This window comes from Plasmopara halstedii (assembly GCF_900000015.1).
Source record: "Plasmopara halstedii genome assembly, contig: Scaffold_474, whole genome shotgun sequence".
NCBI classification, from domain to species: Eukaryota; Oomycota; class Peronosporomycetes; order Peronosporales; family Peronosporaceae; genus Plasmopara; species Plasmopara halstedii.
In genome coordinates, this window is record NW_020187394.1 from 229,101 (window position 1) to 256,629 (window position 27,529).

The following is a 27,529-nucleotide window of genomic DNA, read 5'->3' on the forward strand; positions in this document are numbered from 1 at the left end:
TACATTAGTCCGGTTTAGAGGTGCTTATACACCTTAATTGGAATCATTTGACTCAGCTCGACGCTGACTCCAGTCTGGACCTACACTTCGCTTATAGCCGTAATCGAAAAGCAGCTCTTCGCCCACTTTAATGTCTCGCAACGCCCATATAGTGATGTGATGTACACCACAGACACTTACCACCTTCGCTGTACAATTAGGTTTATCACTAGAATGGTTAATAAACTTGCTTTTGTTTCCACAACGAAGTGCATCTAGTACAGCATCCTCATTTAAATCAAACAAATAACTCATTTCCATCTTGTCATAAATCATCCCACGACGCTCTGCTTCATCTTGCGACAGCATAGCACCAGTGTATTCGTACACAAACTCGGCTGATGCGATGGCTTCACGAGCAAATATACCGTAGCCATGAATTGTAGAAATTCCCAAACTTAGCCGTTTGTGCTGACCATGCATCACATTAACATTACCACACAGAGAATTCTCATACCTGACTTGATCAAGTAATTTTGACACTGCCACGTCACTCGCACCACATTCGATACAGACGTCAGGATCACACTCGCGCTGAGCTGCAAAACACGGACATTTACTCGTACGACATTCACCAGGTGAACACGAACAGCCTTCAAATCTGCCAAACCAAACATCATAAATGAGCCACCACCATTTAAGTTAGCAGTCCATACGTCAGGCGATTATATAGCGCCGTAATATGTCACGCACCTATTCGGGCAATCGCGTGAGCATGCACAGGCTTTCTCACACATGTGGTCACGCTTCATGCACGAGCAGCCAGACGTGTTGCACATGCCGGTGTGTGCGCACGGCTGGTACTCATGACTTTCCGTCCCTCTATCTTGCAAGCGTTGATTTCGTGTCCGTTGGAGCAGCTCGTGATTACTTTCTCCAATTCTTTGTCTCTGCGTCCAGCTGCGCCCACGGCCTGATCTACTGACTCTGTCAGTCACACTTAGAGCTTTATCACTAGTCTGCTCGTTCTCGATTAACTCGTGTATATCGTTACAAGATGCTGAATCAAGAATGGCTGACAGCAAGCAAGAGTTATCACCCATCGTCTCTCGAAGCTTCCGAATCAAACTCAGCTCTGCTGCCGACATTACATATTCCTGGACACTTTTTCCTGATGGTTTTTCTTTCTTGCAGCACATCGAGCTACATTTTTTCGTCGCGGACAAAAACAAGTGCATCTTCGCTGCCACGAGTGGGACATGCGTTGCATCAACATATTCGGACGGGTCCACCATCAGTGTACGCTTATGTCGTTGTGATTGCTTAGACCGACATCTACTATTCATGTCATCGTCACTATCCAAGTTAATCACTTCCCCATTCCTCTTATTTGATGCATCAACCTCTTCAGAAAGGTCGTAAACAACACTTTCGCATTCAGGCATTTCCTCATCCTCTTCACCGTCAAGCCAAATCACATTTTTACCCGGCACAACTCCATCTTTGCAATCGGAAGGTGCAACGAATTGAGTTGTCGAGTTTACTCGGGGATAGATTGGATCTACACGCCTGGCAGGCAGTGGGTGATCATTACCATGTTCGTGGCATGCGTACATATAGCACACTCGACAAAACGAGTCATGGAATACATCCACTAGTCCCTTATATGAGTCTGCGATGCGCAAACCCAGTCCGGCAACATTAAACGTGGCACCATCCACAAGATTGTCAGCAATGTTTGACTCAAAGTTGCAGATTGGTGAGTGTAAGCGCCAATTCAACGAGCACATAGAGCGCGAGAACGACAACTTCTCCATCAATTTAGTCATTGCTCTAACATTTGTATTTTGCGCATGCTTCTCGTTGCAAAGAAGTTTCTCCACACGATCAAGTTTAAGTTTTGCGTGTTGTCTTGAGTCGTGCAGCTTCTTGAGCTCACTGTACGCTGTGTAGGCCTGAGCAAAACCCAGTTCACTCTTAAGTGCATAGAATATTTGATCGGACGCACCAAGGCAATTAACCACAAGCCGCAAAACATATTCAGCCACCTCTTCATCGGCGATATTATCATACCGTGGCCTATATTTCTTCATCAACCTACCATTTTCATTTCCGACAGTATCTTCACTCGAACTTACGACGTAGCGCTGGATCGGGTTATCGTCTACACGATAATTGACGCACAAACCGATGCTCGTCGTGTACTTTCGAAGTGGTTGAATTTCATTCAGACGGTTGATCTGGACAACTGGTGATTCGGCATTCTCACGCACAACGTCATTACCTTGTCCAGTAAAGACCGAAATTTCTCCAAAGCTTTGGCAAGATGCGAATTGCACGGCTTTGAGTTTTCTCATGGCGGCCTTTTCCGCCAAGGAGAGAGGGAGAAGGTACGGAGACAGACTCACTACAAATTTCGCACACAGCAATGATAAGCAAGCAACGCTTACAAAAGTGCTTGAGAAGCTCCATACCATTACGACCACGTTGAGCTTTATTGTACTTTCTCAATGCTGCTTGATACGCAATGACCTTTGCACGAGCCTCAGTCAAAGTAGCTTTCAACTTGCTTCGATAACAATGACGAATAAGAGGAAGTCGCGCTGTCACCAAGGCATTTACGGAGCGGGTGGTCTCACCCTGTGGCTTCGCCGCATCACCTGGAAACACCGATGAGATACATTGAACCGATTTGCCAAAGCTTGTCAAGATTGAGCACTGAGCAGATAATGAATTTGTTTCATCTATATAGTGAATGGCAGCAAGCAAAAGTCAACAGTGAGCAATGCAGCTTGATTAAAAACTATCAGTAGCACTGTCTTACCATAAAATGTAAGCGGACGGTTGCAATCTGACTCGAATGGCGCACTGAATGCCGGGTCGCATAGTACAAGGATATTCGGAGGGGCTTTAGCAAAGTAAACACCGCGATATGATGTAGGATGCATAATCGCTTTGCAAGCATCTGACACTGAAATCGAAGTGGCCGTGACTTCGTTCTCTACTTTTTTTCTTGTCTGCTGCGAAGCGGCCGTAATTAAGTTCTCCTCTTTTTCCCTTGACTGCTGCGAAGTGGTCGTGACTAAATTACCTACTTTTTTCCTTGTCTGCTGCCGTTCCTGATTTTCGCTTTCTGTTGATTCTTTCGCAGATACTGCGCTATTAGCACCCGAGAGACCATTCATGCTAATCACGTCTTGGGACGTCTGAGCTTCTTGTGCGGCAAAGCTTTGAGCCCGGGACTTATTTTGAGTTTGCTTGAGCTGGGAGCAGATTCTTGCTAATTCGTGCTCCTGGGCCTGCAGATCTGTCAGTGCCACGCGATCTGGATTAAAACGTGGAGCCACTCGCCGTTTTTTTCTTGGTGATGGTGATGATACATTTGAGGACATTGCAGGCACTGCTGACGGCGTGACGGACGAGTGGATGTCGACAGAAACCGATTGAGGGTGACAAGACTGGACCGAGACGTCCGTGGCTTTTTTACGCGCCTGTCCCGTTGAGCGTGACACTTTATTTGATCTCGTTACAGAATTTGGCGCCGGTGTTTTTGTCGATGATTTGGCTGGCGAAGACATTGGTGATGATGAAGCCGATGACGATGACGATGACAGCAGAGACACGAGATCATGCGAAGTTGTACTCAAAACCTTTGATTGAGATCGTGCAATGCTCATGTCAGACTTCTTGTCTACCAATCTAGTTTTATTCTTCTGATTTCTCGAAGCTCCACTATTATCAACAAAAACTTTGCCAAACCTCAGCTGAATATCGCCTGAGGCGGGTTTGTGCTGAACTCTCGCTAGTTTTTCGCTTGTCACCTGTTTCTTGGTATGCTCAAACAAATTTAGACGATGGCATTTCTCTTTGCTCGAATCGTGTGAGACTGGTGTAATTTTACGTTTTGCACGACCATTAACCGCCAGTTGCTGCTTTGCAGTATTCACTTGTGTCCGTTTCGACGAGTCAGTATCTGACGACGTTGGCGACGACACGAGTTGACGGTCACGTATATACTCTGAGGAACTAGAAGAAGAGGACCAAAGATCAACGACCTCCGCTGGTTGTTGTTTGTTTTGGTCTAAACTTTTTGAGCCATCGCTCCGAGATCGATCAATCAAACTAGTAGCATTCACCACTCGGCCTTTCAATTCTACTTTATCAAGTGATGTTCGATTGCTTGATCTATGCCGTTTAGCTTTAGCAACGCTGAAGCGATGGTGACGACGTGATCCAACATTCATGCTGGAGCTCAAATCTGAGTCAGAATCTGAGCTAAATTTGTCTAAGTTTGTACGGGAAAGCGAGGATTCTGAGGTGCGCTGGCTCATACCGCGTCTACGTCTTGGTGTAGATTTTTGACTGCAACTTTTCTCTCGCTCCCTCGTTGGTATGTTCTCTATGTGCTGTTGGTTCAAAGTCTTTTTGGACTTTGTTGCTAGCAATGGTGGAGCTAACGTCGCTCTTTTCTTCTTTGTAATTGAGCTACGATTGGTCGTCATCTCAGTTGTATCTAGCGCTGCAGCCATTGCCAACGCCGCTTCCACCGCGTCTGCATAGCCAACTGATTGTGCACGCTCCCACTGAGGAGCCAGAGGCGACAACGAGGTGGAAGACGCTGAACTTTGCGTCATCTCGCCCTCGGAAGACGCGTCGCTGCTGTCGTCGACTACTATAACCTCCATCGCTTCATCTATTTAATTTTTGCAATATAAAGTTTAGCACTTTTGAACATCAAATTATTGGCTTTTTATTTATATTTCGAAAAAAGTCGTTGATGTACGGAAGGATCTTTGACATGCTAATTCTGCATTAATGAATCTGTAGAGAACGTTTGCAAAGGTCATCGCTACGAAGCAATACTTTACACATGCTCGAATTAAAAGGCTATCTGTTTGAAATACAGCCAAACTAAAAAGATACTTATACTATATATGTTAGTCAAAACACTATGATTGCATCGATTTCTGAGCTTTACTAAAGCGTTAACACCTGCACCGAATTAGATGACACACTGATGAGATCAACTATTGATGTAAAGCTAGCAGAGGTGTGAAAAGGCGTTTATTTATGCAAGCTCAATGATAAGAAGCGTATCGCTTAGCATAGCTGACACACGACGCAACTGCTACATTTCAACTGGAATTCACGACTTCTGCAAGGAAGTTGTAGTGCATATCGCACAGCTGAAAGCTTAACGAGTCCATGTTCACTAACGCATAAAAGATGGGTTCGTACACCCCACGCACGAGCGAGACCAAGAGCCTCTCAGATAACTATGTGCCTAACATGCTCTTTTTTACTGGTGACTTTCAGTTAGAATCTTGTTTAGTTAAATTTACATGCACAATAATAAATTACTATAGTCTAGGCTAGTAGCTCACGTATAACGGCGTTACACGTACCTCTGTAAGAAAGGCCGGTCGCACCTTACAGCTAGTGTAATCAAACAGTGGTGTGGCTACACCGTAACAAGAAGCCGTAGAAATGCATATTACTATATTAATTAAGTTTTGCTATATTAATTAGGTATTACTCTATTAATTAGGAAAACCAAAGTTTAAGCTCTGCCGCAACTAAAACAATTTCGTTTACCTTGGTAAGGCTTTACTACTAAGAAGTAGCGGATTGCGATCCGCTACACTTGTACTGGCTCTTTGAAAGAGGTAAGGTCGGTGACTTTAGCTAAACTTTCTCTTAGCAAAGAGCTACGACAGCCCCGCTTCATTTGGTAGCACTCGTAGTCAATCTACGCCTGGGTCGTTAAGACTGATCCTCTGTGAGGATGGAGAACTATTTGCCCCAGGTCATGCAGGACAGGCTTAATATGCAGATGTTCCTGCTGGGTTATGACGGCGTGGAGCACCTCGTTGCGCAAGGGCCCGAGGCCAAAAGGGCGCACCTAGAAGCGTTTTCCAGTTCTGAAAATGCTCTGTTAAAGGCGTCGACAGCGTTTATAACGTCACTGTCGACGACGGATGATTCCTTTCGACCCAGGCCGCTCGTGGTAAGCGTTAAGCCCTTTAAGGGTAATGATGGAGAGTATCTCTTTCTCTGAGTGAGAGAGGCCGAGATGGCTATGGCATCAGTCGTGCTCCAAAACGAGCAACAGCGCGTAGAGCTAGCTATCTCCAAGCTCGGGGACCGAGCGCGAGAGTGAACACTAACGTGCGGTGCTTCATTTGTATCTACATTCCCACTTGGAAGGAGCTGGAGCATCAAAGTCCGCGAGTGTTTTTGCCGCCTAATCAGGCGTATCGCGTTTCCTTACTGCCTGACAAGGCAAGAAGGAGTTGGTGGACTTTGTCCAAGAGTTGAAACTCTTTTTACTGGGATGGCATCAGATCCTCTTCCCGAGGCGGTGGCAGTGACCGTCATTATGGAGGGCCTCCGCACGCAAACGCTGCGGAGAGGAACTACCAGTCCACGACAAGAAAATTTCTTGCGATGAAGTATGCACTTTTCAAGTTCAGGGTGCATCTGCTAGGCTCAAAGCCGTTTGTGATCTTCACAGATCATGCATCATTACGTACTGCGACTCAGTTGCCTCACCTCTCGCAGAGGATGGCCAGGTGTTTCTAATTCTTTGCAGAATATAACTTCGAGGTGAAGTATAAGCCCGAATAGCGGAATGCTTTGGCTGATGCGTTGTCACGCAGACCGGACTATGTGCTTGTTCATGTCACGACGGTGGCGACGTCAGTAGCGGATTTGATCCGCGCCGCACACGCGGGTGATAGTATGTGTGTAGCGCTGGCTCTCGGAAGCAAGGCCTTTGGAAACTCGGACAAAACATTGTCGGCGCGTTTGCACGCTCGGTTACACCAATATTCGTTGAGTCACGGTTTGCTGTATTATAGCACCGATTCCACCGATACGCCACGAATTGTGGATCCCTGTGATGAGAATTTGAAATACAGTATCCTCTACGAGGCCCATCGAACAAGACGAGTGTACTATACTTTGTACAGCCAACAATTTTGTTCTGGAGAACGTCCTTGCTACGAATCGACGTCTGTGCCGGCATGGTGGCAACGTTTGGCTTTATTTAAACGTAAGCAATACGCCACTTGCTGTCCGGCTACCGGACACAAAACGTGGGTGTCCGATTGGGAGACTTGCTCTCACACACCAATCCTGCCTTGTGCTTTACACGGAAAAAGGCGTCGATGTCGTCACACTACTCCTTTGGCAGGGGCTATTGGCGCGTTACGCAGTATCTGGTTTCTGAAACCAGGTCGATCTCATGATGCACACCTCGTTCCGGAGAGTACGATCGACGGCGGGACGACGTCTTGAAATAAAAACTCCTTTACTAAAGAAAAGTACGGATCCGAGGGATCCATCAGGATCGACGATCCACTTCGTGTGATCAGAGCCTTCTTAGTGTTCTTCAGGAGAGGTTCATCTAGAAGCAACGACGAGCTAATCTCGTCCTTCGCTCTTATAATGACCACCTCTACTGAATTGCCTGCCATCAAGGCACCGTCAGACGCTTCGAAGGACATCTCGTCCGACTCAAGAAGATTATCCACCGCGGAAATAGCCTCGAGGGTAACGTCGCCGTCTTCCTCTCCCGTCATACCGTTTTCAAGGGTGTTTAGCTTGCGCTATCGTCTACGGTAGACACACCCTGGGCCAGAGTCGGCGCCCTGCATACTGCAGATAACACATGGCTTCGCCGTCTCCTCTCTATAGAGGTGTTACGACTCATCGAGACCAGTGGGAACACACACTCGGCGTCATCCAGTGTCCCCACCCCCTGCTTCATCGGAGCCTTGATGTTATCAGCTACAACCGACAAAGTGATGTTATTTCCGCAGCCTACGTCCAATGGATAACTAGCCACTCCACGCGCATCAGAAGGGCCTTGCCTAGGATGCCTCGGACCTCGTCCGACCATGATAATCTTGGCATGCAGCAACTGCTTCGTAACATGAGCAGTGATCAGTGGATTACGTGCCAATCAACGTGCATCACACGGGTGTCGCTCGATGCCTCGACCCTTGGCCAACCATGCCACTCATGGCATGCAGCGACTGCTACTTGAGCAGCGCTCAGTGGATTACGTGCCACGCCACGTTCAGCATGCTAGCCGCGCTAGGGACTCCTGTCCAGATCACCTTTGGTGTTTGACAGCTCGGATATCCCGATATTCAGCACATTGACCATACCAGTCAAGTGCCCGCGCTGATATAACTCACCAAAGCTCCACCAGGAGACGTGCGCGGAACGCCCAAGGTCTTCGTCCTCCAATCGATCTATGGATCATGGTGCTCCATCGCAAAGATGAGGTCATACCTTGAATCCAAGTCTAAGACCAAGCAGCATTCGACGCTATCAAAGTCAACAAACTTGACACCGAGGTCCACAGGGACCTTCGATGTATACCAAATACAATGGTTTTTGTTACCACTGACTGTTCTATATAGCGTGAGGCAAGACACCATCTCCCTCATTCGTTTAAAAGCAGTCATAATCCTTCACCAAACTAACATATTTTGGTACTTCTGAGCTCCAATCGACAGCAGTGACATAAGTGTTAGGTGCACGTACACAATACTACAGCGGCATTGAACCCCTTAGTGGAGTCGAGCCCGTAAAGAGTAGATTAAATGTTGGCTATCAAAACCAACATCTTACTTCTAACGACTGTCAGAAAACACTCAAGATTTGCGGTAGCCACCAAGTATTGTGGGGTCCACATGAAACGATTGGTGTATTTGTAATCTTGAAAATGATTTGAGCCTATCTCCAGCATAACTTTTACATTGTATAGAGCAAAATTTGCTTACAGAACTTTGATAAAGCTGGTAAGTAATGACGCAGATATTTGGACAGAATGTGTTGTATTCAGTTGAAAGAAGAAGAGCATATTGACATGAACATTGGATTTTTTGTATTAAGCCTGAGACAAAGATCTCCGGCTCAAAAATCCCGATGCTGTTATCACCAAAGTTTTTGTGTCACCCATCAAGAACATTGGCTTATTCTTAACACCAATACTGAAATCTTCATATTTAAACTTTGACTTCATCAATATCGTGAGAACAGAAGGTCGAACTGGTAAATTTACTGTAGTATTGTCGCTCTACAAAAAAGACACAACCGTACGTCTTTTATGTTGCAAAATTTAGACATAATTTTTTAGTATTGGACTACCATTATTCTTCAACACCAGCCGAGGTGAACGCTTGGTCCACCTCCTTCACGGTTTCGTCACGACATTCCACATCATCAAAATTTCCTGTTCTGTAGCCACCACAAGCGCACGACTAACGCGTCTGGTCAGACTCTGCAATACGCCCCAAATCACTTAAGCATCATCGCAATTTGCTAATTGTTGTCACTTTTACTCCAACTCTCCGTGAAGAGATGCGTCTGATTCGGGATGTTCGACGCTTTGACTGTGAGACCCAACGGCGTCGATCCCGTCGCTCACTTCTTCGAAAATGGCTCGCGTTAAGCCACAGTGAGGATGATCAGTGTGTTGAGGACTACAAGCAGCAGGAGGTACTCCATGGTCCATTCTCCTTATGTATCACTCGCCGCACTGTGTCGCCTCTGACCCCTAGTCTTAAAAAAGCGCAATCTCCACTTGCTGTTAGATGGAGCTCCTGTATTGAAGCATTTCGTCTTCGAGACAATGGTAATGCACAACGTCGCGTCAGATTTGCGGAGAGAGAGGAAGAATGTAGCCGGCCAATATTTACGACCGAGGAGAAAGCCTTGTACCATTATTCAGCCGAAGAATTAGAAAATATGGCCGCTTTTGCCTCGCAGTCAGTGCACCGCGAGTCACGATTTGCTGGTCAACCAAAGGGTACGATACTGGAGCAAGGATTTCTTAGTTTACCAGTGCACGCTCCATTTGTCCAAAGCAAACGTTACTATTGTCTCTTACGAGGCCATCAAATCCAAATGTATAGCTCTGCAGCTCATGCTGCAAAAAACTCGGGATTAAAGGGTGAGATCACTATTCTTCGAGCTCAGGATTGTGAAACTTTATCAATGAAAAAGAAATTTGCGCTCTTTGGTGCCTCGATGCCTGCTCAGCTCAGTCTCATGTTCTACGTGATCAAAGCCAATGGCGAGCGCATAATTTTTACTGCAGACACCAAGAGTTCGAAGTGCAATTGGGTGCACTCTCTTACTCAAGTTACGTACGTGGGGGAAAAAGACAATTACACTGCTCTGCCACCAATTCGGTCGCGCTCAAGCTCAGCACCCACGAAATTTTGTAACTTATCTCCTGTACCGGAAGTGGAAACGGATGAGGAAATTCATGACAATGTCACTGCTGTTTCCAAGTCGGACCGAAGGAATAGCTGCTTTGCTGACTACCGATAAAGTGCTTTGAAGCCCGTCCGGCACTTTGACCTTTGATAGGTACCATCATACAAAACCGAAACAAGTTTATAATTATCATTCTTTGGGAGAAAGAAACAAGTGTAAGAAACAAATTGAGCCGCTGGTAGCTTAATACAGATCTAGCTTTTCCAATTTTTAGAAACATAATAAGTAATATATATTAGCTAATAGCATTAGCTTAGTAATTATGTTGTTGCACTTGAAGTAGACATAAGTTGAAGCTCAAGCTAACCAAATTTCATCTGCTTTCGTCGCTTTCTCGACAGCAAGCGGTCCCCGAGTTAAAATTGACGAAATTTCCTTGTGGGTGCTTGTCGAGTTATAGCTTTTTTGGGTAGGATTTCTCTACATACGGTTTTACGCAATTTTTACCTATTTTTCTTTTGTAATTTCGTGTTGTTAAATAGTATTCCATAATGGAAGACTAACCATCTCACAAAACATTTACCCCGCATGCGCATAAAACTAACTTTACCTTGCAGTGCGCGATGGTCTCGTGCAGCAGTGAGTAAGGCGGAAATGAGCACAAAAGACTATTTTCTGATACGGATTCGTTAGAATTTTCCTTATGTTTGATTATGTGCTTAAATGACCACAATAAGAAACAGATCGAATAGATACAAAACATACCTCTATATAACAATATAATATCCTTTCAGATGAAATCTGAGTTCGTACGTTGAGCTGAATGGCACCACCACCGCCGCCACCGCTAGAGCCTGCTCTCGGTCTCAATATTATCAGTCACGTAAATGCAGGCCTCGAATATATTGATGATCTAGTACGTGCGTTTCCCTAACGATTCTACAGGTTTTTTATTCAAAACTTGTTCATCTTCCACAGGAAAACGACGAAGTGTGCGAAGAGCTAGTTGAGCAAATGAATCTACACGGGAATTCGGTTCAGTCAATGGACGGACTCGAAGTTTACACCGGGTACAGTAGAATGCAAAGAGCTTACGAATTATTGTCTTACTTTGTACAAATAGATTGGTGGAACTCTGCCTATCAAGCAATTGTATCGAAGAGATCGCATTTCATGCCCTGCAACCATTGGTGCATCTCCGCGTCCTTGATTTATCAGCTAATCGGTACCAAATACAAGCATCTGTATCGAGTGCTTGCTATTGTTGCTGACATCTCGGTATTGTAGCATTTTGTCCACGCTAGGATTTCCACAATTGCCACGTCTTGAGGAGTTATCGATAGCGCACAATTGGTGTGTTCGCTACAACACTTGACAGCGCAAGTTACAATTTTAATTTGAATTCAGTTTGCAAGGTTTAGATGGTTTGATCCGTCCCATAAAGTTTCCAAAGCTGCACTATTTGGATCTTCGAGGCAACGAAATAGCAGAATTTAATGACGTGCTCGTGCTGCAACGACTCAAAGTAAGTAGAATTTATTGCTTCAAAGTCGTGGATAATAGCCGGATAAGATATGTCAAATGCACCTGTTTAGCGCCTCGCTCACGTTCGACTGCAAGCAATAAGCGGTAAACAAGCCAACCCGGTCTGCGAACTCGATGGTTATCACCAAATCATGATTCAGGTACCTCATCTTTATAACAATTACATTCACTTCGTTGCTTACTCTACACTTGCAATCAAAAGATGCTACCACGACTAAGGCTATTGGACGAAGAGGAAATAGACATTTTGAAAGAAATGGGCAGTTTGCACATGCCAAAATACCAGTCATTCATGCGTCGAATTGTCGAAAGCAATCGCCCTCATCGAATCTCGAATCGAATGTTACGTAATACTAGACAAAATCGATCAGATATCGACGATAACGATCAAGACGAAATAGTACCGGCAAAACGATACACTGATAGGGAGCGATCGAACGCAAAACCTCTTAGTGGTGATACAAAAAATAGCCGACTTCACCAAGATTCGTGTACAGCGCAAAACGAGGATAAGACATTGCCAGCGCAAAAGCTCGTAGTGAAGGATATGAGTACAAACACGAGTGTGGATCTAGAGAAAGACATCTTAGAACGTGAGCATACCATTGCACAGAAAGAGACTGAGCTGCTTGAAATAGAAAAGGCTTTTCTTACGAAAGAGAATTATTTTCTTGTTCGGGAAGATAGCCTCAAAGCTCAAATTTGTGATCTGCAAGATCAAGTGAAGGCTGCTGAAGCGAGAGCAATTAAAGCTGATGCCACAGTGCTGGAGCTGTCCAATCATCTTCTCAAAAGAGAAAACGAACAAACAGCTGCAGCGTTAGCATCCGATGACGAAAAGAAATCTGCTCAAAATTGTTATACTGAGCAGCAATCAAAGTACGAAGTTTCTCTTGCAGCACTGAAGACCACACACCAACAAGAGGTTGATCATCTTGACGCACAAAACGCCGAGTTAGAGAAACAGGTAGCGGAAATCAATATTGAGTTTGAAGCTTTCAAGCAGAGACTTCTTGATGCCGAAGAGCGCATTAAACATAAAAGCGATAAAGTCAAGGCTAGCAAGTCTAAAGTAGCTGAACTTACAGGAGAGCTAGAGCTTGCTCTCAAAACACACGAAGCTATCGCAAAACCGCTTTCGGACGAAAACAAATATTTAAAAGATCGCGTGGAGCAAGCTGACAAGCGTAGTGGTGAGCTAGAAAAGCAAGTGACTGAGCTGAAATCGAACGTTGAGACGGTGTATAATAAATGTATTGAAAGGGACGAGACTATTCAGCACTTAAAAAAGAGTCTTCTAGCTCGCCAAGACGACATTGATGCGCTAAAACTGCAGCACGAAAAAGACTGCATGCGCCACGAAAAGTTTCAGCAACAGCAGCAAGACGTCTATGAGCGGCAGCTCCAAACATCAATCATTCAACTCGAGATGGAGTTTCGAAAAGAGTACCATCAATGTGCGCAGAAACTTCAGACAGCGCAACGCAAAACCCAAGAGCGATCAAAGGATGTCAAGCGTCTTCGAGATGCTTATCAACACAGTCTTCAGCGCGAAGCAGCTGCCAAAGTCGAAATTGAAAAACTTCAGGCCATTCTAGCAGACGATCAGAAGAGGCTTCTCGTTGAAGATGCCAAGCGTGTGGACACATATAAAGCAGCAATTCGTGAAGAAAGAGCCAAGTGCAAGGAACTCGAACATTGTCTGATGAAAGAGCAGGAAAATTATGCTCAAATGGCTGCTGTCAGTGCAGAGCGGGACGAACAGAGGATTGAAAATGAGCGACTTTGCAACGATATTTCCTTGCTAAAGGAGCAGCTCGAAAAGTGGAATAAAGTTGAGGATGATTTACGAGCTGCTTTAAAAGTCAAAGATGTAATGCTGGCGGACCAACTCCGTCAAATTAAGGAGTTGACGCAAGAACGTCGTCGAATCGACGCGCAGGTTGATGAAGAAATGGCCGAATACCAGACGCAGATCGAAGAGTTAGAGGCTGCGTTAGACGAGAGTCTTCGAAAGGCAGCTGAAGAAGAGGTGAAGAATGAAACACTGGACACGAAGCTTATTGCTTTAGAAAAAGATACGCTTAAGAAAGATGATCAGCTGAAATCGCTTCGCACTGAATTAGAGCAAAAAGTGTCGGCACTCGAGTTTCTTGATCAAGAAATGCAACGCATGCGAAAAATTCTTGAAAATCAAGATGATCGGTTTCAAAAACGAATGCAAACACATCTCGAGCAACATCAAGAAACAGTTGAACGCATTCGAGCAAGTGCTGAAGAAGAACGAGAGCATCAACTTCAGAGATGGAAAGCTGAAAGAAGGGAAATGATGCTTAAATATGAGACATTGAGCACTGAAATGGAGAACGTGGCTGCTGTAAATGCAAAGCTGCGTGTGACATTGGATGAGGAACGCAGAAAAACAGCACAAAATGACCACGATATGCGAATTTTGCTGATGCAGATCGATCATGAGCGACAATCAAAGAAAAAACATTTGCACCAAATCAAGTCTTTGTTTGAGCAATTGCAGCGTGAATCATCCTAAATCCGTCGCTGCCTATCTTTGATAATAAAATATACAAGAAATGGTCAATCAAAACGAGTCCTCGTCACTTCCATCTTCGGAAAAGTATTCGAGATCCTCCGAATCAATTTCCTCATCACTTTCGTCCGGATCGCTTCGCAACACTTTCGTCGTCTTTGCATCTTCAGCTTCATCGTCCATCTCCTTGGCGATCGTATGACCAGCGATTTCATGGCTCTCATCGTCTTTGGACCCTTCGAAGATCGTCGATTCACCTGGTTTTCTACTTTTATCATCACCGTCATCCTCCCCCATTCGTTTTGAATCGATCGCTGGCGCCCGAGCTGGCAGCGCCTCGATTTCGTTCGCCTTTAGTTCATCTTCGATCCGTTTAATCTCCTTGTCGAGATCGTTCTTTTCGTCGTTCAGTTTTCTTTCAACTTGTCGCTCTTTGTTCGCGTTACCTTCAAGTGGCAAATCGGGCAGATTCTGAACTAATCGATCCAGTAGTCGCTTCAATTGGTCCCCACTCACGACATCTGGAGCTAAGAAACGACCATTATCGTGCTGTAATTGGCGTGCAATGTGTTGGGTCTCTGATGTTCGTGTGAGCGTTGGCAGTTCGACAACATGGAGTTTTCTGGATGGCCCCGAACTTGATGCTTTGTCGTTCTCTCGATAGACATACAAAGAAGTATCATTTGTTCCCGTCGCATCCACGACATCTTGCAAATCATCTTCGTACTCGAGCGCTAGTGTCGGGATTGGCGCATACTTAAGTCCAAAGCGAGTTGGCACGATCATCCTCGAGTGACGATCAAGTCACGAAAGGTTACGCCTATTTTTTGCAGGCATTTAATAAACCGTCACCAACTTTATAAAACTGGTGATCTCTTTATATTGCGTACTTTTAGCTCGGTAGACTTCTCTTAAGTTTAGTTATCTTATGCTCATGGCAGCGGTCGGGCCAATGTACGTTGATCATCGAGGTAACCTTAAGAATTATTGCAACGATTTAAGCGCCATCGATGCAGACTCAGACTCTGAGTCCAGCTTATCTTTGTCCTCAGTGGAAGCGTCATCTTCAAACGATGATAAGAGAGACTCAGACTGTAAGTCTGATTCCGAGTTCAGTCACTATTCAGATCAAGACATACGTGGACATTTTAACTGCGACCAGAAGAGCACAGTCACACGGACTGCAACATTGTTCGACACGATAGGAAACATGATACGTTTTGACAATGTTGGCTACATTGCATGGCTCGTACCTTTTACTGGCTTGTGCACGATGCTTGGCACCGAGTTATTAGCGTGTACCCACCACTTTACCTGTTCGGATAATTATCCAACACTGTCGTACGCCGCGACATTTCGACCAGAAGGGTACGCTTTCACTGGCGGCATGTGCCTTACAGCTATCTTCATCTTGGCATCGATTGCACTCTTTTTTTGGTACGTACAGTTGCGCATACGTACAGATAGTCGAGAATGTCCAAGATTCGATGTAATGGCCGTTAACACTTGTCTTGGACTTGGGTTCTCGACATCTTTGTCGCTCATTGGACTTGCAGTATTGGATATGCGTGCTTATCATGATGCACATATAGTTTCGACCATCGTCTTTTTTCTTTCGGCTTGGATGATGATCGTCATGGTTCAAATTGTTAGAAAACGTATTTTACATCCTGAAGAAAGTGAAAAGACATCATCGGCAGTCAATCTCCTTTCTCTCTTACGTCAACGTTCTTTCTGGCTTGCATTGCGTCGCTGGAGAACACTAGACGAATTAACCGCGTATACTTTGGGTCGCCTATTTGTGAATTCAGGACTGACGTCTTCAATGTTATGTGCGTAGCCTAAAATCTATCGATTTTTATTTGAACACTGATCAGAAGTGTTTGGTATGTATAGTTGCCATCTTCTTTCTGTGTGCGAATAACGTGTGGCCGAATCCGGTGGGTTTTACTGCGGTACAAGAAGCTTTTTTTGAAGCGCTTGCAATTGTGTGTCAGCTCCTTTTTATGGGGACTCTCTCGAGTGAATTAGCTCGGCTGGCGCGACTTGTTGAGCATTGCGACTACGCAGAATTAAACAGATATGACTAAGAGTCATGTGGTCAAATCTATTAAAATTGCCTATGTCTGTTGATTGAGGTAATCAATGAAGAAATCTCCTATTGCGTCAATTGCACAAGGGCGTGAGCGAGTGATCTTGATAAATTGGCGGCGATAGCGACAAGCCTCTGCCATCGATAATGAACGAGTGAGTCGAAGCTCTTGTTTGACGCTATGCAGTGGGAGTCGCACGCCGTCAGCCACTCCAGCGTCTTGTTGGCGAGCCAATACTATCTCAACAATAGCATTCGTAGTTTCATCTAAAGCCTGAAGGAAGTTTGTCTCGACTACAGGTGCAGCTTTGGTGGCAAGCCCTGCTTTGACAGTTTTACCAAAGCGTATTGCCTCAGTAATTGTGTCTAGAGGTATCCCATTGCCATCCGCAGTAAAGTCGTTAGGAGTCAGTCGAAAGAGCGGACTGTCCCATCGATTTTTTTCGACTGGAACTTCAAATCGAGCCGCTAACTCCTGCAACAGCTTTGAGTCAAAGCTTATCTCTGCAGCCGCATTACGCTTTAAAGCTAATTGTACTGGCGTGTCCACATACACCTGCAATAAGAGAATTTTGTTCAAACATACTTTCGTTTAATTGGGAAATATCACTTAGTATACCACGCAATATGTCGTGCTTTCCTCTTTCGCCTTGCAAAAGAGCTCGTATCGTTCTCCCTTTGTATAATTTAGCGCATCAAGCACGACGATAGTCTTGGTGTTCACTACCTTTTCCACTGCGGCTTTTAATGCACTCCGCGTGCTTTTTTCTGACTTACTATCTATGTAATGACCAATAGAAGTCAATTGAATTCGTGGATAGAGAGATTTCTACACCCTTACCAACGTAACCCCATGTCTTGCCAACATTGATGTCCGCTAGCGAGATGTATACAACGTCTTGCTCTGGAACTTGACGCCGTAGATGGTTAACTAATGCTGTGGCCACTGTCGTCTTACCAGCTGAAGGAATTCCGCACACAACAACAAACGGCATGCTACAATCAAAACGCACTTAATTGATGTACCCATGTGTTACCCCAAATCTTGCCAAATGTAATACATTGTTTAACGCTGTTTATTAGAAAACTTTGATTTTTGGCGACATCGCTCAATACTGACGACCATGACGATAGAAACAAGCCACGAAGACACTTTATTACATGTGTCAAAGAAAAACTTGATGCGTTTGCGATCATGGATTCTGTGTGACACTTCATAAATACACAGCTGAAGGTTATCTATAAAAGCTTTAACTATAGACTAGTGATTACTCGTTTTGTAAATCCTTAACAGTAATACCAGTAGCGTTTGTTGAACGCTTTTTAATAGTTTAGGTACCTTCCGTGCGCCTCCTCGTAACGACAGGTCGTCAAGTCTTGAAGATCACCACGGAAGCGTACGTGGTGATGAATGGACATTTCCTTGACAAACCCTTTTTGGGTCAAAATAGATCAAGTTACACTCTGTAGTCTGAACGCCAATGCCTTGAATAACACTTTCACATCGATGTGATCGGCGTGTAGTTAGTTACCAGAATCAATACGTTTTCATTCTTGTTACAAATTCGATGGCAGACTTGCGCTGCCATGCGTGCAGCTCTCCTTGACGAAGACGACTGCTGAGAACGATGAGTAAGCATACACCAGGATGTGCTTGATAGCGTCCAGCGGAGTCCATACATTCCGAGACGTTGCTGTTGTCTTCATGTGGTGATTTGATTTAGCGAGATTAGTCGGAGTCAGCTCTGCATTGATGAACTCGAGATCGATCTTCGACAATTGTGTTCCGAAGTTTGCGTGGCATTGTGCCATCGAGAGAAGGATCCTTTCCTGTCGGACTGCAAGGATCTACCCCTAGCGCTCTAGGAAGTGAACCGAAATTTTAATTGGGTTTGTTAAGACGGTGTTGTCATCTTGTCCTTGATCTAAACACGACTTAAAAATGTGTCCAGCGGACGAAAGACGAACTTGATCAACTTTCGCCGTTGCCATCCTGAAAGTAAAATACAGTATCTCGATCTAATTGGCTTGGATTTGTGTAAATCATCGCAGCTGGTTGCTGTTTAATATCGAGCAGCAGCGCGATCATGACTGATACGAGAATCTCAAACAGTCGTTGTGTCTTACTACGAAATAACAAATTTTACGAAGCTTCCGCTTGGTCTTCTCGGATTGACAGATTTTCGCAGATAATCCCAAACCAGCTCGATCATATTCTTCATAGCCAAAACGACCCTCAGGAAATTCGAGTGAGCAAAGTGGAAAACTTTTCTATGAACTAATAGAGTGTGCGAGATGATCGATGGTATGCGTCGGCAAAAAGTTACAGAACGTTTAAGACAGCTACTTGTAGACTAGTCGCTTCATTCAAGAAAGTGGTACGACTTATACTCGTGCATAATCAAAGTGGACTCGTGAAGCATCAGCAACTTCAAGCTTCGACAGCCACATGAGACTGAGATTGATGAGTCAAGTCTTGGGTTCCAGGGAGTGTTGAGGTGCTCGGACATGAAGCACGTGAAAAGCTCTCTATTCTGATTGGCTAGAATACTTTACAGTTACATGGTGTCAGTGTTTTGATGGAATCACTGCCATTAGCGTTACAGCGCGAGATCTGCTCCTTCGCGGCGGCACCAGAGCTCATTCCTCACGATATCGACACGATTGATAATGGTGACTATGATTCCAGCTTTGCGACAAAATTGACAGAACCGTCAACGCACAATCTGCAGCGTCTGGCGTTTGTGTGCCGTGCATGGCGCGAGTTCATCGAGGAAATGTGTACGGAACACGAAGCTACGCGCGTCTTAACTCTTCACTTCTATGCTAACAAAGATTCTTTTTCGAAAGAACATATCATGGAGCAATTATCTGCTAGTAACAATGGTGCAACTTTATTAGACCTGAGGATTGTGGTTACTACGAAAAAAAATGGTCTCTGGTGGGACCTGGACACCCTGGCGCCAACATTTACTGGAGAAAGGGAGACAGATTCTGGCGGTTTGTACTGGGAAGAATGGAGCTTTTTATTGCGGCAATGCCCGAATCTTCGGCGACTAGACTTAAGCGGGATGCCTCTATACGGCTTGGCGATGGGAGACCTTTTAGATGCAGCTTCGATTTATTGCAGCCACTTGGAAGCGCTAATTTTGCCTAAGCAAAGACCTTTGCATCCCGCTGTAGCCTTGGATAATTTGGATTTCGTGTTTCATAGACTCTACCTTGCGTTGGAAAGGTGGAATATGGCATCCGGCGGAAAGGGGCTTAGGCAGTTAACGGTACCGTCAAGAAGTGAAGAGAATCGAGAAGGAACATCAAATGAATTTCTCACGGCGATTTTTACAATGTGCCCCAGATTGGAGTATCTTGATGGATGGAAACGATCGTACAAAGAAGAAACGAGATTGGTTGTGTCTGATATAAGCTTGTGTGTCTCCCGAGCTGTTTGGAAGATGTTTTGTACATCATGTGCGGCGCTGCGTGAATTTAGCTGGGTCATTGTGCCGTTCTCGGACGAGTTTTTTCTACCATTCGGTCAGACTGGGAAGCCACATCTCACTCGTTTACAGTTGACGTACAACACACGGGCTCCGTTCCGAATTCGACGAAATGAATACTCAACAGGTGCATTGATTGTTGTCGTAGCAGGTTGTCCGGCTCTCGAACATTTGGATGTCGTGCTTCATCGATTGCAACCGTGTGACACACTCATTTATCCACAAATCGATGAGATGATTGACCCCGACGTGTTTAACGACGATTTCATCTTGGCATTGATTGAAAATTGTTCTAAGCTTCGCTCGTTGCGTATCCGAGAGCTGGGATCCTTGTCAAAGAGTCGAAAAGGAATGATTGCGGCAGCTAGGACCATTACAGATCGAGGTCTTGCAGCTCTTTGGCGTGCTCCGTGTCTCACTTGTATCGATATCCAAGAAGTCAGGTGTTCCGCAAGAACCATTTTAGATGTTTTAAGCACTAATATAGACACCTTTCAACCGTTTACAACTCGACAAGTTATTCTTCGAGAACTTGGCGTCTGTTTTGGCGAGGTAGTACAGCACGTGCTTGAAAGTCTTGTGAAAGAGCGACATCAAGAGGGGACTGGTACACTAAGCAGGACACCGCTGGTCATTTCTCTGAGCTGTCGACGCGGTTATGTGTTTGAACGCTCCTGGCTCGTCAAGATGCAACAGGCTTTTCAAACTAAGTATCCGAAAGGAGATTTGCGCTTTGCTCTTTTCAGTTTAAAGAAGGACAACGACACTGCTCTTCACTCCGGCATGAATGGTAGCGTCGAGCAGGCAGTCATTGCAAAAATCTTAGCTCGAGCATGGGTTAAAGGCGATGTATTGCGCATCGGACGTCTTGTACTTTATACGGATCTGTCAGCTCTTGATAATCACTTACGACAAGTACTTCAAAGAAGAGCAAACCGCAACACTTCATGGATCGTGAATGAGTAGATATAACTCAGAACTTGTCACGATTTGTTAGTAACTTAATTTAATAAAAATCGTGCATCTTAAGCCTTTCTAGTCGTTTGTGACGCCGTTTAGCTCGCGCGCTCACTTTCTTGTGCACCTCGACGATCTCCTTTTCTTTGTGTGTTCCCATTTTCGACGCAATTTTCACCATACCTCCGTGTTTCTTGCGAATGGCAAGTATAAGCGACGAATAGCCTAATTCTTTCAAAAGCTTTGTGTCCGGCATTTTGCCTTCCAGTCGATGTTCCCTTGAAACATTGCGAAGTTCCTACATGCATGCCAGTCACTTTCATCTTGTCATCAAATGTAAACCTTTCCCATCTTACCTTAAGGACAGTGCCAAGATTGCCCCAATTTTCTGATGTTCTGTTATTAGACATACGACGCGCAAGTAACGAGAAAAGCATGGGTTCTACACTAACTTTGGGAACTGCAGTTAGCGCCAGAAGACGCCCAAAGTGGCGTGACAGCATTAATGACTACAATTTGTCAGGATGTGTGAACCACATATAATTCGCATCGAGAGATAAAAGTTTAGAACTCTACTTGGGATACTATTTGGTGTTGTAATTTATTTATCCTTGATATTTGGCTGGCGAAGTAGTCGTTGCACTTGAAAGTAGCAAAAAGGCCATCACTTGACTTTACTATTTACATGGTGTGCTGTTGATGTCGAGGTGGGCACTCGCACCCACCTCCTCGTTATGGTGGTGGTAATTTCAAGCTCTCCCATATATAATATCATGTCTCGCAAAATTACATACGTACCTCCCATATATAATGTCTGGTCTCGAACAATTACAATCTTACATCTCGAAAAAAAACTATAATTTTGCTTGATGAGTTGATAAAACGCAAGCAGACACGAAAGTCGCGCCATTGAACCACTTTAACGAAGCATGCGCAGTGTCCATTGAACTAAATTCATGTTTGATCGCTCAGCCTATCCAGTATAACTTTTTCCCGACTTCTCGAAAAAAAATCGCTTAGCACTAGACGAGTTTCGCTAAGCATATATAACCAATCAAAAGATCTGATTAGTCAGCCATTATATACGATGAAGCTTTTTTCGCGGCGATCCGAGGAAGCGGCGGTATCCCCTAGCACTTCCACAACGTCCGTGGCATCCGAATATGCCATGGACTTCCTCTCTGAGTCTCAGAAACGTGGTGTTGCGGGTCTCTGCGCATGTCTTCTTCCTGCCGTAACTGATGGTTCCACATCACTTTCGTGGTCGAAAGCGTATTTAAAACTGCTAATTGAGCATTTTGTAGAGCTCGATAGTACTCATACGGAGGCATATTTGCCCATTTTAACTTCCAGAAAACAAGAATTGGCTCAAAAATCCCACGAACCTTCGGTCGCAACCGTAGCAGAACTTGATCCATCACCTTTTCTAGCCCTTGTGGTACCCGAACAAGATGCAGACGCTTCAAATGCTTTCAAGCGTTGGAAAAAGAAGCTAAGACACAAAGCAGAACGGGAAGGCTTTGAGGTCTCTGAATTAGTAACGATTGAGAAATTCCGGCTGGAAATAATTAAAAAACTTTTATGGTTTACAGTGAAAAGTGTCGGATATGATGCCAGAAGCAGAACTTTATTGAGACGTTTGGTATTAGCAATGGAGCTGGTTTGGAGTGACGTAACTAAAGAAGAGATTGAGATTGGGCAAACTTTGTATGCTGAGGCCATAGCAATGCCGTTGGAAAAGGTGGTGGCCAAACCGAAAATTACTGACTGGAAACGAAATGCTGCAATTGGAGCCGCCGCAATGACAGGAGGTGCATTGCTGGCGGTGACAGGAGGGCTTGCAGCTCCTGCGATTGCAGCAAGTTTGACAGCTTTAGGAGGTGCAGGAATTACTATTGGTACGGCTGTAGGATCAGCAGCGGGAGTCACGGCCACGACAGTTCTGTTTGGTACAGCGGGAGCGGGAGTAATGGGCATGAAAGCTGATACGAGGACGAGAGGTGTTCATGATTTTAGCTTTGATTTGGTGTCTGCAGGAGATGGTATGAATGTTTACATTTGCGTGTCTGGATGGCTAGATGATGAGGATCCACCTGTCAAAGGATTTCGTCGCGCGTGGGGGGATAGTCGAGAATACTTGCGTGCGTTCTATCGACAGAAAAATCCGGAAAAGGTTGATCAAGTGGATCAGGTCATGACCCGCTATAAAGGACGAGAGGACGAATTTTTTGCCATTTTGCGACGAAAGTACAATATTGAATCAGGAAGTCTGGAGGATGATCCGTTAGCGATTGCCGATATGTCCAAGATGGCATTGGCGGACCAAGACGCTCGCTACAGTGACTTTACAAGCTTAAATAGTGATTCAAACGCCATTTCCAGCAGTCAAATAGAAAGCAGTGGTACATCTTCGGTTTGGGAGCTAGGGACAAAGCATGAGCCACTCCGTGCATGGCGATGGAAAGACCGCTTTCCTCAAGGCGATCAATACTGTTTAATATGGGAGGAAGCTGGTCTCCGACGGTTCGGAAAATCCATGCGTACATTTGCAGCCGAACAAGTGTCTTCATACGCAACAACTGAACTTGTGAAGTACACGGCCCTTGCGGCGTTGTTCGCAGCAGTGGCCATTCCACGCGTAATTCTTCGACTAGCTGATATTATTGACAATGTCTGGACAGTCACAATGAATGCTGCAGATTCTGCTGGTAAATTATTAGCTGATGCGCTACGAAAACGTGAACAGGGTCTACGTCCGGTAACGTTGGTGGGGTACGGCATGGGCGCAAGGCTGATCTTTTCGTGTTTGAAAGAGCTGGCAAAGAGCGACTCGATTGACCTGTCTTGTGGTATTGTAGAAAACGCAATATTATTGGGGTCTCCTGTACCAATGGCACGGGATGACTGGGGCAACGCTCGTCGTGTGGTTTCAGGGAGACTTATTAACGGATACTCTGAAAAGGATTGGATGCTTGGTGTGATGTACCGCTACCAAGGGTGGGCATTAAACTCGGCAGGAATTGCACCAATTGACATTGCTGGAATTGAGAACGTGGACTTGTCAGAAATTATTGGTGGTCATTTGGAGTATAAAAGCAAAATTGGTGCAATTATGGATCTTTTGCAGTTAGAGGGATAGCAGATCAAAAAATTGTGAGGTCTAAAAAGCACTTGTGCATCTGGCGCAAACTTTTGTTTCCGATAAGGCTCTACTTTGTATACCAAGCGCCCCCTCTGCCTAGCGGACGTAAGTGCATGGCTGGCCATATCCTGTGTCATGTTTATATCTCCATATTTAATATTTGCGATAATTGTTATGTTACACTAATGCCAAAAGCAATAATGTGGCTTCATAAATCTTACCGTCGAATGCTTCTACGAGTTGACTAAGTTAACGTCTGCTTTGTTAACTTTGTGATTGAATATACTCAATGCTGTGCTCAATTAGAACATGTGATAAGTCACTGCACTTCTAGACTTTCAATGACTACTTTGTTAACTTCAAGCGCGACATGGATTCATGTTTTTGCGTGATGAAGTAGAACAGGGTGAATCGTAATCTCTGTCACATTACACCGCTAATCTCCTATATAAAAAATATTTTTTTAATCTTGAAAGTTTCCAATCTGAAGCATAGTTTGGTTGTGGTGAAATCATTATGCGATAACATTATGTAAATCAAATAATTTTAAATACTTAGCATTGTATCAATTGTTCTGGGATGGCAATATGATGGTATCGGCGACTCACTACTGTAAGTAAAACATCAGTCAGTTCGTAATTGATAAAGACGTCCTATCATGAAGTAGTAGCGTGACACATTATAACGCAAGGGTACCTTGCGTTTAAAATCCTTAAAGGAGTGTGATACCTGTTAGATATCTATCAGACTTTTTGTAATAGCTCTAAATGTGATCATATAGTATTCTTGTGTAATTTTTTCTGAACATAGCAAAGGCACATCATTGGTAACTTATTACTTATCTTCGACCAGCCATTAGATTATAATACAACGCATAAAAAGTCGAATATAGCTCAAAAGCGTTGCGTTCATACCTTTATAATAGCTGTACACATGGGAGATCGGGACAAGAACGATTGTTTCAGTGGTATTTGTGAATAGCAAACATGTAGTACTATTTGTGAATCTGAAGTAGCGAAATAGTAATACATTTCATTAAATCTCATCTTGAATGCTCGTTTATAATTATAGCAGAATACTTGTATTATTTATTAGTATCATAAAAAGTTCTAGATCACCAAAATTGTACAGAAGGAGTTTGAATGCACTATCATAACTACATAATTATCAGAGCTTAGACCATACACCTCACCCAAAATGCAACAGTAGTACAGGTACTAATAGTGTAGAGCCTGGCTGTGCAGATCGACGGCGCCGCACGGATAGTGCCCTTCACCGTCACGGCAATTTGAATCAACATAATATAATCCAGAGTCGTACTTTGTTAATATGAGTCTCTTTGGCTTGCAATTACCATATTTTGGCCAGTGAGATTCCCTAGATTCTATGTAGCCATGTATTTGAACCAATCAAAAGTACTTATTTGCGCTACTTCGGCTCACTCCGTTTAGATATCGTAACAAATACTAGCCTTCAATGGCATACGCATAAAATTTGAACATATTTCAGAGCACAATATATTCGGAAAGTTCTATGTTGAAGTGAACTCTTCGCAAATGCGGACGGATACTTTATGATGCCGTCGTCATTATTTTAGCTGTAGACTATCGATAAGTTGTATAATCTCGAGCGCAATGTTTTTGGGTAATATATTATGTGCATGACAAGCATAATTAAATCATGAACACCAGAGACCAGGTATAAGGGAGGCATAACAGAGTCTCCTCGTACCCTTTTCAAATTACAAAAAACAGACAGAATATTGTGCTGTTTTTCAATGCGTCGAATGATCAACTCTGGAGTATAATGTGGTGACACAGGTCGCAGATGCATATATCAAGCGGAAAACACCCCTGAAATTCAGCTATACTGTTAATTAGCTTCATAAACACGACTTCGTCCTGAAATCAAGACAAAGCCTATCTAACGAATGCAAATACTATAATTCATTCACATGCTTTGTGTGAGTTATATCCACGATTTGCCCCCCCCGATGTCGTTGTGATATTTCAAACTTTAAAAAAGGTTAGAAAGCTCCGTCTCAAATTGAGCTCGTCATCTTTGCTGAGGAGATGGCAAATACCGAAGTGAATGAATTACTTAAGGCTCATATTTTGCTACTCAGTGCCACCTTTAAGCCTACTTGAGTATTCTGTCTTATCTAGAACAACGAACGACTACAATTGTGTCCGTAATCAATATCCATAACCGTCACAGTGGTTGAAACCGTTACAGTAATCCTTGTGACGTCATTCACACAAAATCATCAGTATAATTTCAACACTCCCACTCACAGCAAATTTTGAGTGTGCTTTGTCGCTGGCGTGGTCTTGATACCAGTTACCTCGAAAATAAATCTGAGCATCTTGTTTCCGAGTGTCTTCGGCAGCATATTTTCATTTTGATTCTTAATATGGATGTCGTCAATCTTCAGGTAATCCATGCTAAACGTTCATTTGAATAAGTGGTGCCTGATGTCTGAGTGATTTGTACGAGCGTGGTAGCTTGCGTTGCTGACCAAAGCTATAGCCCTTTGGTTGTCTACTTCTAATTGCAAGCCTCCCACTTGTTCGTGGCCCATGTCCCTGAAATTGCGCGTGTGCAAAGGACGTGTGAGCATAAGCCATGGGTCGTATACCCGGCTTCTGCGAAGCTCAGTGCGACGGCTCTCTGATACCACGATATCAGTGTAGCGTGTTTCTTTGATCCGTATGGCTGCCGTTTATCTGCCGTGGTTAATTTTCGTGCTTAAGATAGATGTTGCCATGCCGAGATCCATCCTCATAGAGGTCAAGGAAATGCTAGCGCCCTAGACATCTAATCTTGCCTCTCGTCTTGGCTGAAATTATCATGTCATCGGGATACAGGTATACGTAAACCGTAGACGCGTTGATCCACCCCACAACTTTTGAAATTGATCTTCTTTAAGCCATGATCAGTGTATTGTTCCACGCACCTGAAGCTTGCTTGAGTCCATATACGACCTCTTTTAGCTGGTACGCAAAGCTCTGAGTTCCCTTGACACTAAGTGATAGCACCATGTAATCACACGATGCGACAGCACACGGTATCGACGTCAAGCTGCTCCGTTTTGCTACCAGAACAACACAAATAAAGCTCGTATTGGCCCCTTGGGCAAAGTTTTAAAGAAATCCAAGCCCTAACCTGCTTTTAACCGTGCCTTGTAGCGCATCACAATACCCGTTTCTAGCAAAGACCCAACAGCATCCAATAGTATACCGAATTGACCCCTTGGAGAAAGTGTTCATGTCTTGCTTTGGTGGTTTGATCGTAGTTCAGCGTCTTTTGCCTCACGCCACTGTTTCAGCTTGTCATTAGCCATTGCCTGCGCGTATGTGGCAGAGAAGTCTGATTCTTCCCCGATACCCACAGCATAAATGAAAACGGCTGTAAGGCTGTCCTCGTCATTTTTTGCTTGCTTCTGGGATGGTAGACCACCGATTTCTTTCAAATTTTCTTCTTCATCTGATCCGTTTTCTGGAATCAATATCGGCTCGTGCGCACGCCTTGGGTAA

General features: G+C 44.4%; 11 protein-coding genes across 11 annotated transcripts; 6 read left to right on the forward strand and 5 right to left on the reverse strand.

Annotated features, from left to right (window-relative positions):
- Positions 1-33: 33 nt before the first annotated feature.
- Positions 34-4,664, reverse strand: PHALS_10531 (Transcriptional repressor EZH1; the record flags this gene model as incomplete). Its single annotated transcript, XM_024725971.1, has 5 exons — positions 34-640; positions 733-2,386; positions 2,454-2,723; positions 2,804-3,470; positions 3,630-4,664. 5 exons carry the CDS (start codon positions 4,662-4,664, stop codon positions 34-36), a joined length of 4,233 nt encoding a protein of 1,410 aa, XP_024576694.1.
- A 4,690-nt stretch (positions 4,665-9,354) lies between these two features.
- PHALS_10532 (hypothetical protein L915_09520) lies at positions 9,355-10,767 on the forward strand (the record flags this gene model as incomplete). The annotated part of the gene is made up of 3 exons (XM_024725972.1): positions 9,355-10,289; positions 10,559-10,684; positions 10,758-10,767. The coding sequence occupies 3 exons, from the start codon at positions 9,355-9,357 to the stop codon at positions 10,765-10,767; spliced, it is 1,071 nt and encodes a 356-aa protein (XP_024576695.1).
- Positions 10,768-11,038: 271 nt separating this feature from the next.
- Positions 11,039-14,308, forward strand: PHALS_10533 (Protein phosphatase 1, regulatory subunit, and related proteins; the record flags this gene model as incomplete). Its single annotated transcript, XM_024725973.1, has 7 exons — positions 11,039-11,131; positions 11,194-11,285; positions 11,339-11,440; positions 11,503-11,568; positions 11,623-11,740; positions 11,811-11,900; positions 11,963-14,308. 7 exons carry the CDS (start codon positions 11,039-11,041, stop codon positions 14,306-14,308), a joined length of 2,907 nt encoding a protein of 968 aa, XP_024576696.1.
- Positions 14,309-14,356: 48 nt separating this feature from the next.
- On the reverse strand, positions 14,357-15,091 carry PHALS_10534 (uncharacterized protein; the record flags this gene model as incomplete). Its single annotated transcript, XM_024725974.1, has 1 exon — positions 14,357-15,091. One exon carries the CDS (start codon positions 15,089-15,091, stop codon positions 14,357-14,359), a length of 735 nt encoding a protein of 244 aa, XP_024576697.1.
- Positions 15,092-15,233: 142 nt separating this feature from the next.
- PHALS_10535 (uncharacterized protein) lies at positions 15,234-16,395 on the forward strand (the record flags this gene model as incomplete). The annotated part of the gene is made up of 4 exons (XM_024725975.1): positions 15,234-15,742; positions 15,898-15,944; positions 16,006-16,137; positions 16,202-16,395. The coding sequence occupies 4 exons, from the start codon at positions 15,234-15,236 to the stop codon at positions 16,393-16,395; spliced, it is 882 nt and encodes a 293-aa protein (XP_024576698.1).
- Positions 16,396-16,425: 30 nt separating this feature from the next.
- On the reverse strand, positions 16,426-17,392 carry PHALS_10536 (RNA polymerase II elongator associated protein; the record flags this gene model as incomplete). Its single annotated transcript, XM_024725976.1, has 3 exons — positions 16,426-16,953; positions 17,017-17,177; positions 17,239-17,392. The coding sequence occupies 3 exons, from the start codon at positions 17,390-17,392 to the stop codon at positions 16,426-16,428; spliced, it is 843 nt and encodes a 280-aa protein (XP_024576699.1).
- Positions 17,393-18,426: 1,034 nt separating this feature from the next.
- PHALS_15439 (uncharacterized protein) lies at positions 18,427-18,978 on the forward strand. Its single transcript, XM_024725977.2, has one exon. The coding sequence runs from the start codon at positions 18,485-18,487 to the stop codon at positions 18,677-18,679; it is 195 nt and encodes a 64-aa protein (XP_024576700.1). The 5' UTR covers positions 18,427-18,484; the 3' UTR covers positions 18,680-18,978.
- Positions 18,977-20,860, forward strand: PHALS_10537 (uncharacterized protein; the record flags this gene model as incomplete). The annotated part of the gene is made up of 1 exon (XM_024725978.1): positions 18,977-20,860. One exon carries the CDS (start codon positions 18,977-18,979, stop codon positions 20,858-20,860), a length of 1,884 nt encoding a protein of 627 aa, XP_024576701.1.
- A 40-nt stretch (positions 20,861-20,900) lies between these two features.
- PHALS_10538 (uncharacterized protein) lies at positions 20,901-21,354 on the reverse strand (the record flags this gene model as incomplete). The annotated part of the gene is made up of 2 exons (XM_024725979.1): positions 20,901-21,149; positions 21,208-21,354. The coding sequence occupies 2 exons, from the start codon at positions 21,352-21,354 to the stop codon at positions 20,901-20,903; spliced, it is 396 nt and encodes a 131-aa protein (XP_024576702.1).
- Positions 21,355-21,421: 67 nt separating this feature from the next.
- On the reverse strand, positions 21,422-21,927 carry PHALS_15438 (uncharacterized protein). Its single transcript, XM_024725980.2, has one exon. The coding sequence runs from the start codon at positions 21,759-21,761 to the stop codon at positions 21,516-21,518; it is 246 nt and encodes an 81-aa protein (XP_024576703.1). The 5' UTR covers positions 21,762-21,927; the 3' UTR covers positions 21,422-21,515.
- An 11-nt stretch (positions 21,928-21,938) lies between these two features.
- Positions 21,939-23,990, forward strand: PHALS_10539 (Uncharacterized conserved protein; the record flags this gene model as incomplete). Its single annotated transcript, XM_024725982.1, has 2 exons — positions 21,939-22,851; positions 22,930-23,990. 2 exons carry the CDS (start codon positions 21,939-21,941, stop codon positions 23,988-23,990), a joined length of 1,974 nt encoding a protein of 657 aa, XP_024576704.1.
- Between the last annotated feature and the right edge of the window lie 3,539 nt (positions 23,991-27,529).

Coding starts and splice junctions, on each gene's coding strand:
- PHALS_15439 (XM_024725977.2), top strand. CDS start 18,485: ATGACTGATACGAGAATCTCAAACAGTCGTTGTGTCTTACTACGAAAT.
- PHALS_15438 (XM_024725980.2), bottom strand. CDS start 21,761: ATGGCGCGACTTTCGTGTCTGCTTGCGTTTTATCAACTCATCAAGCAA.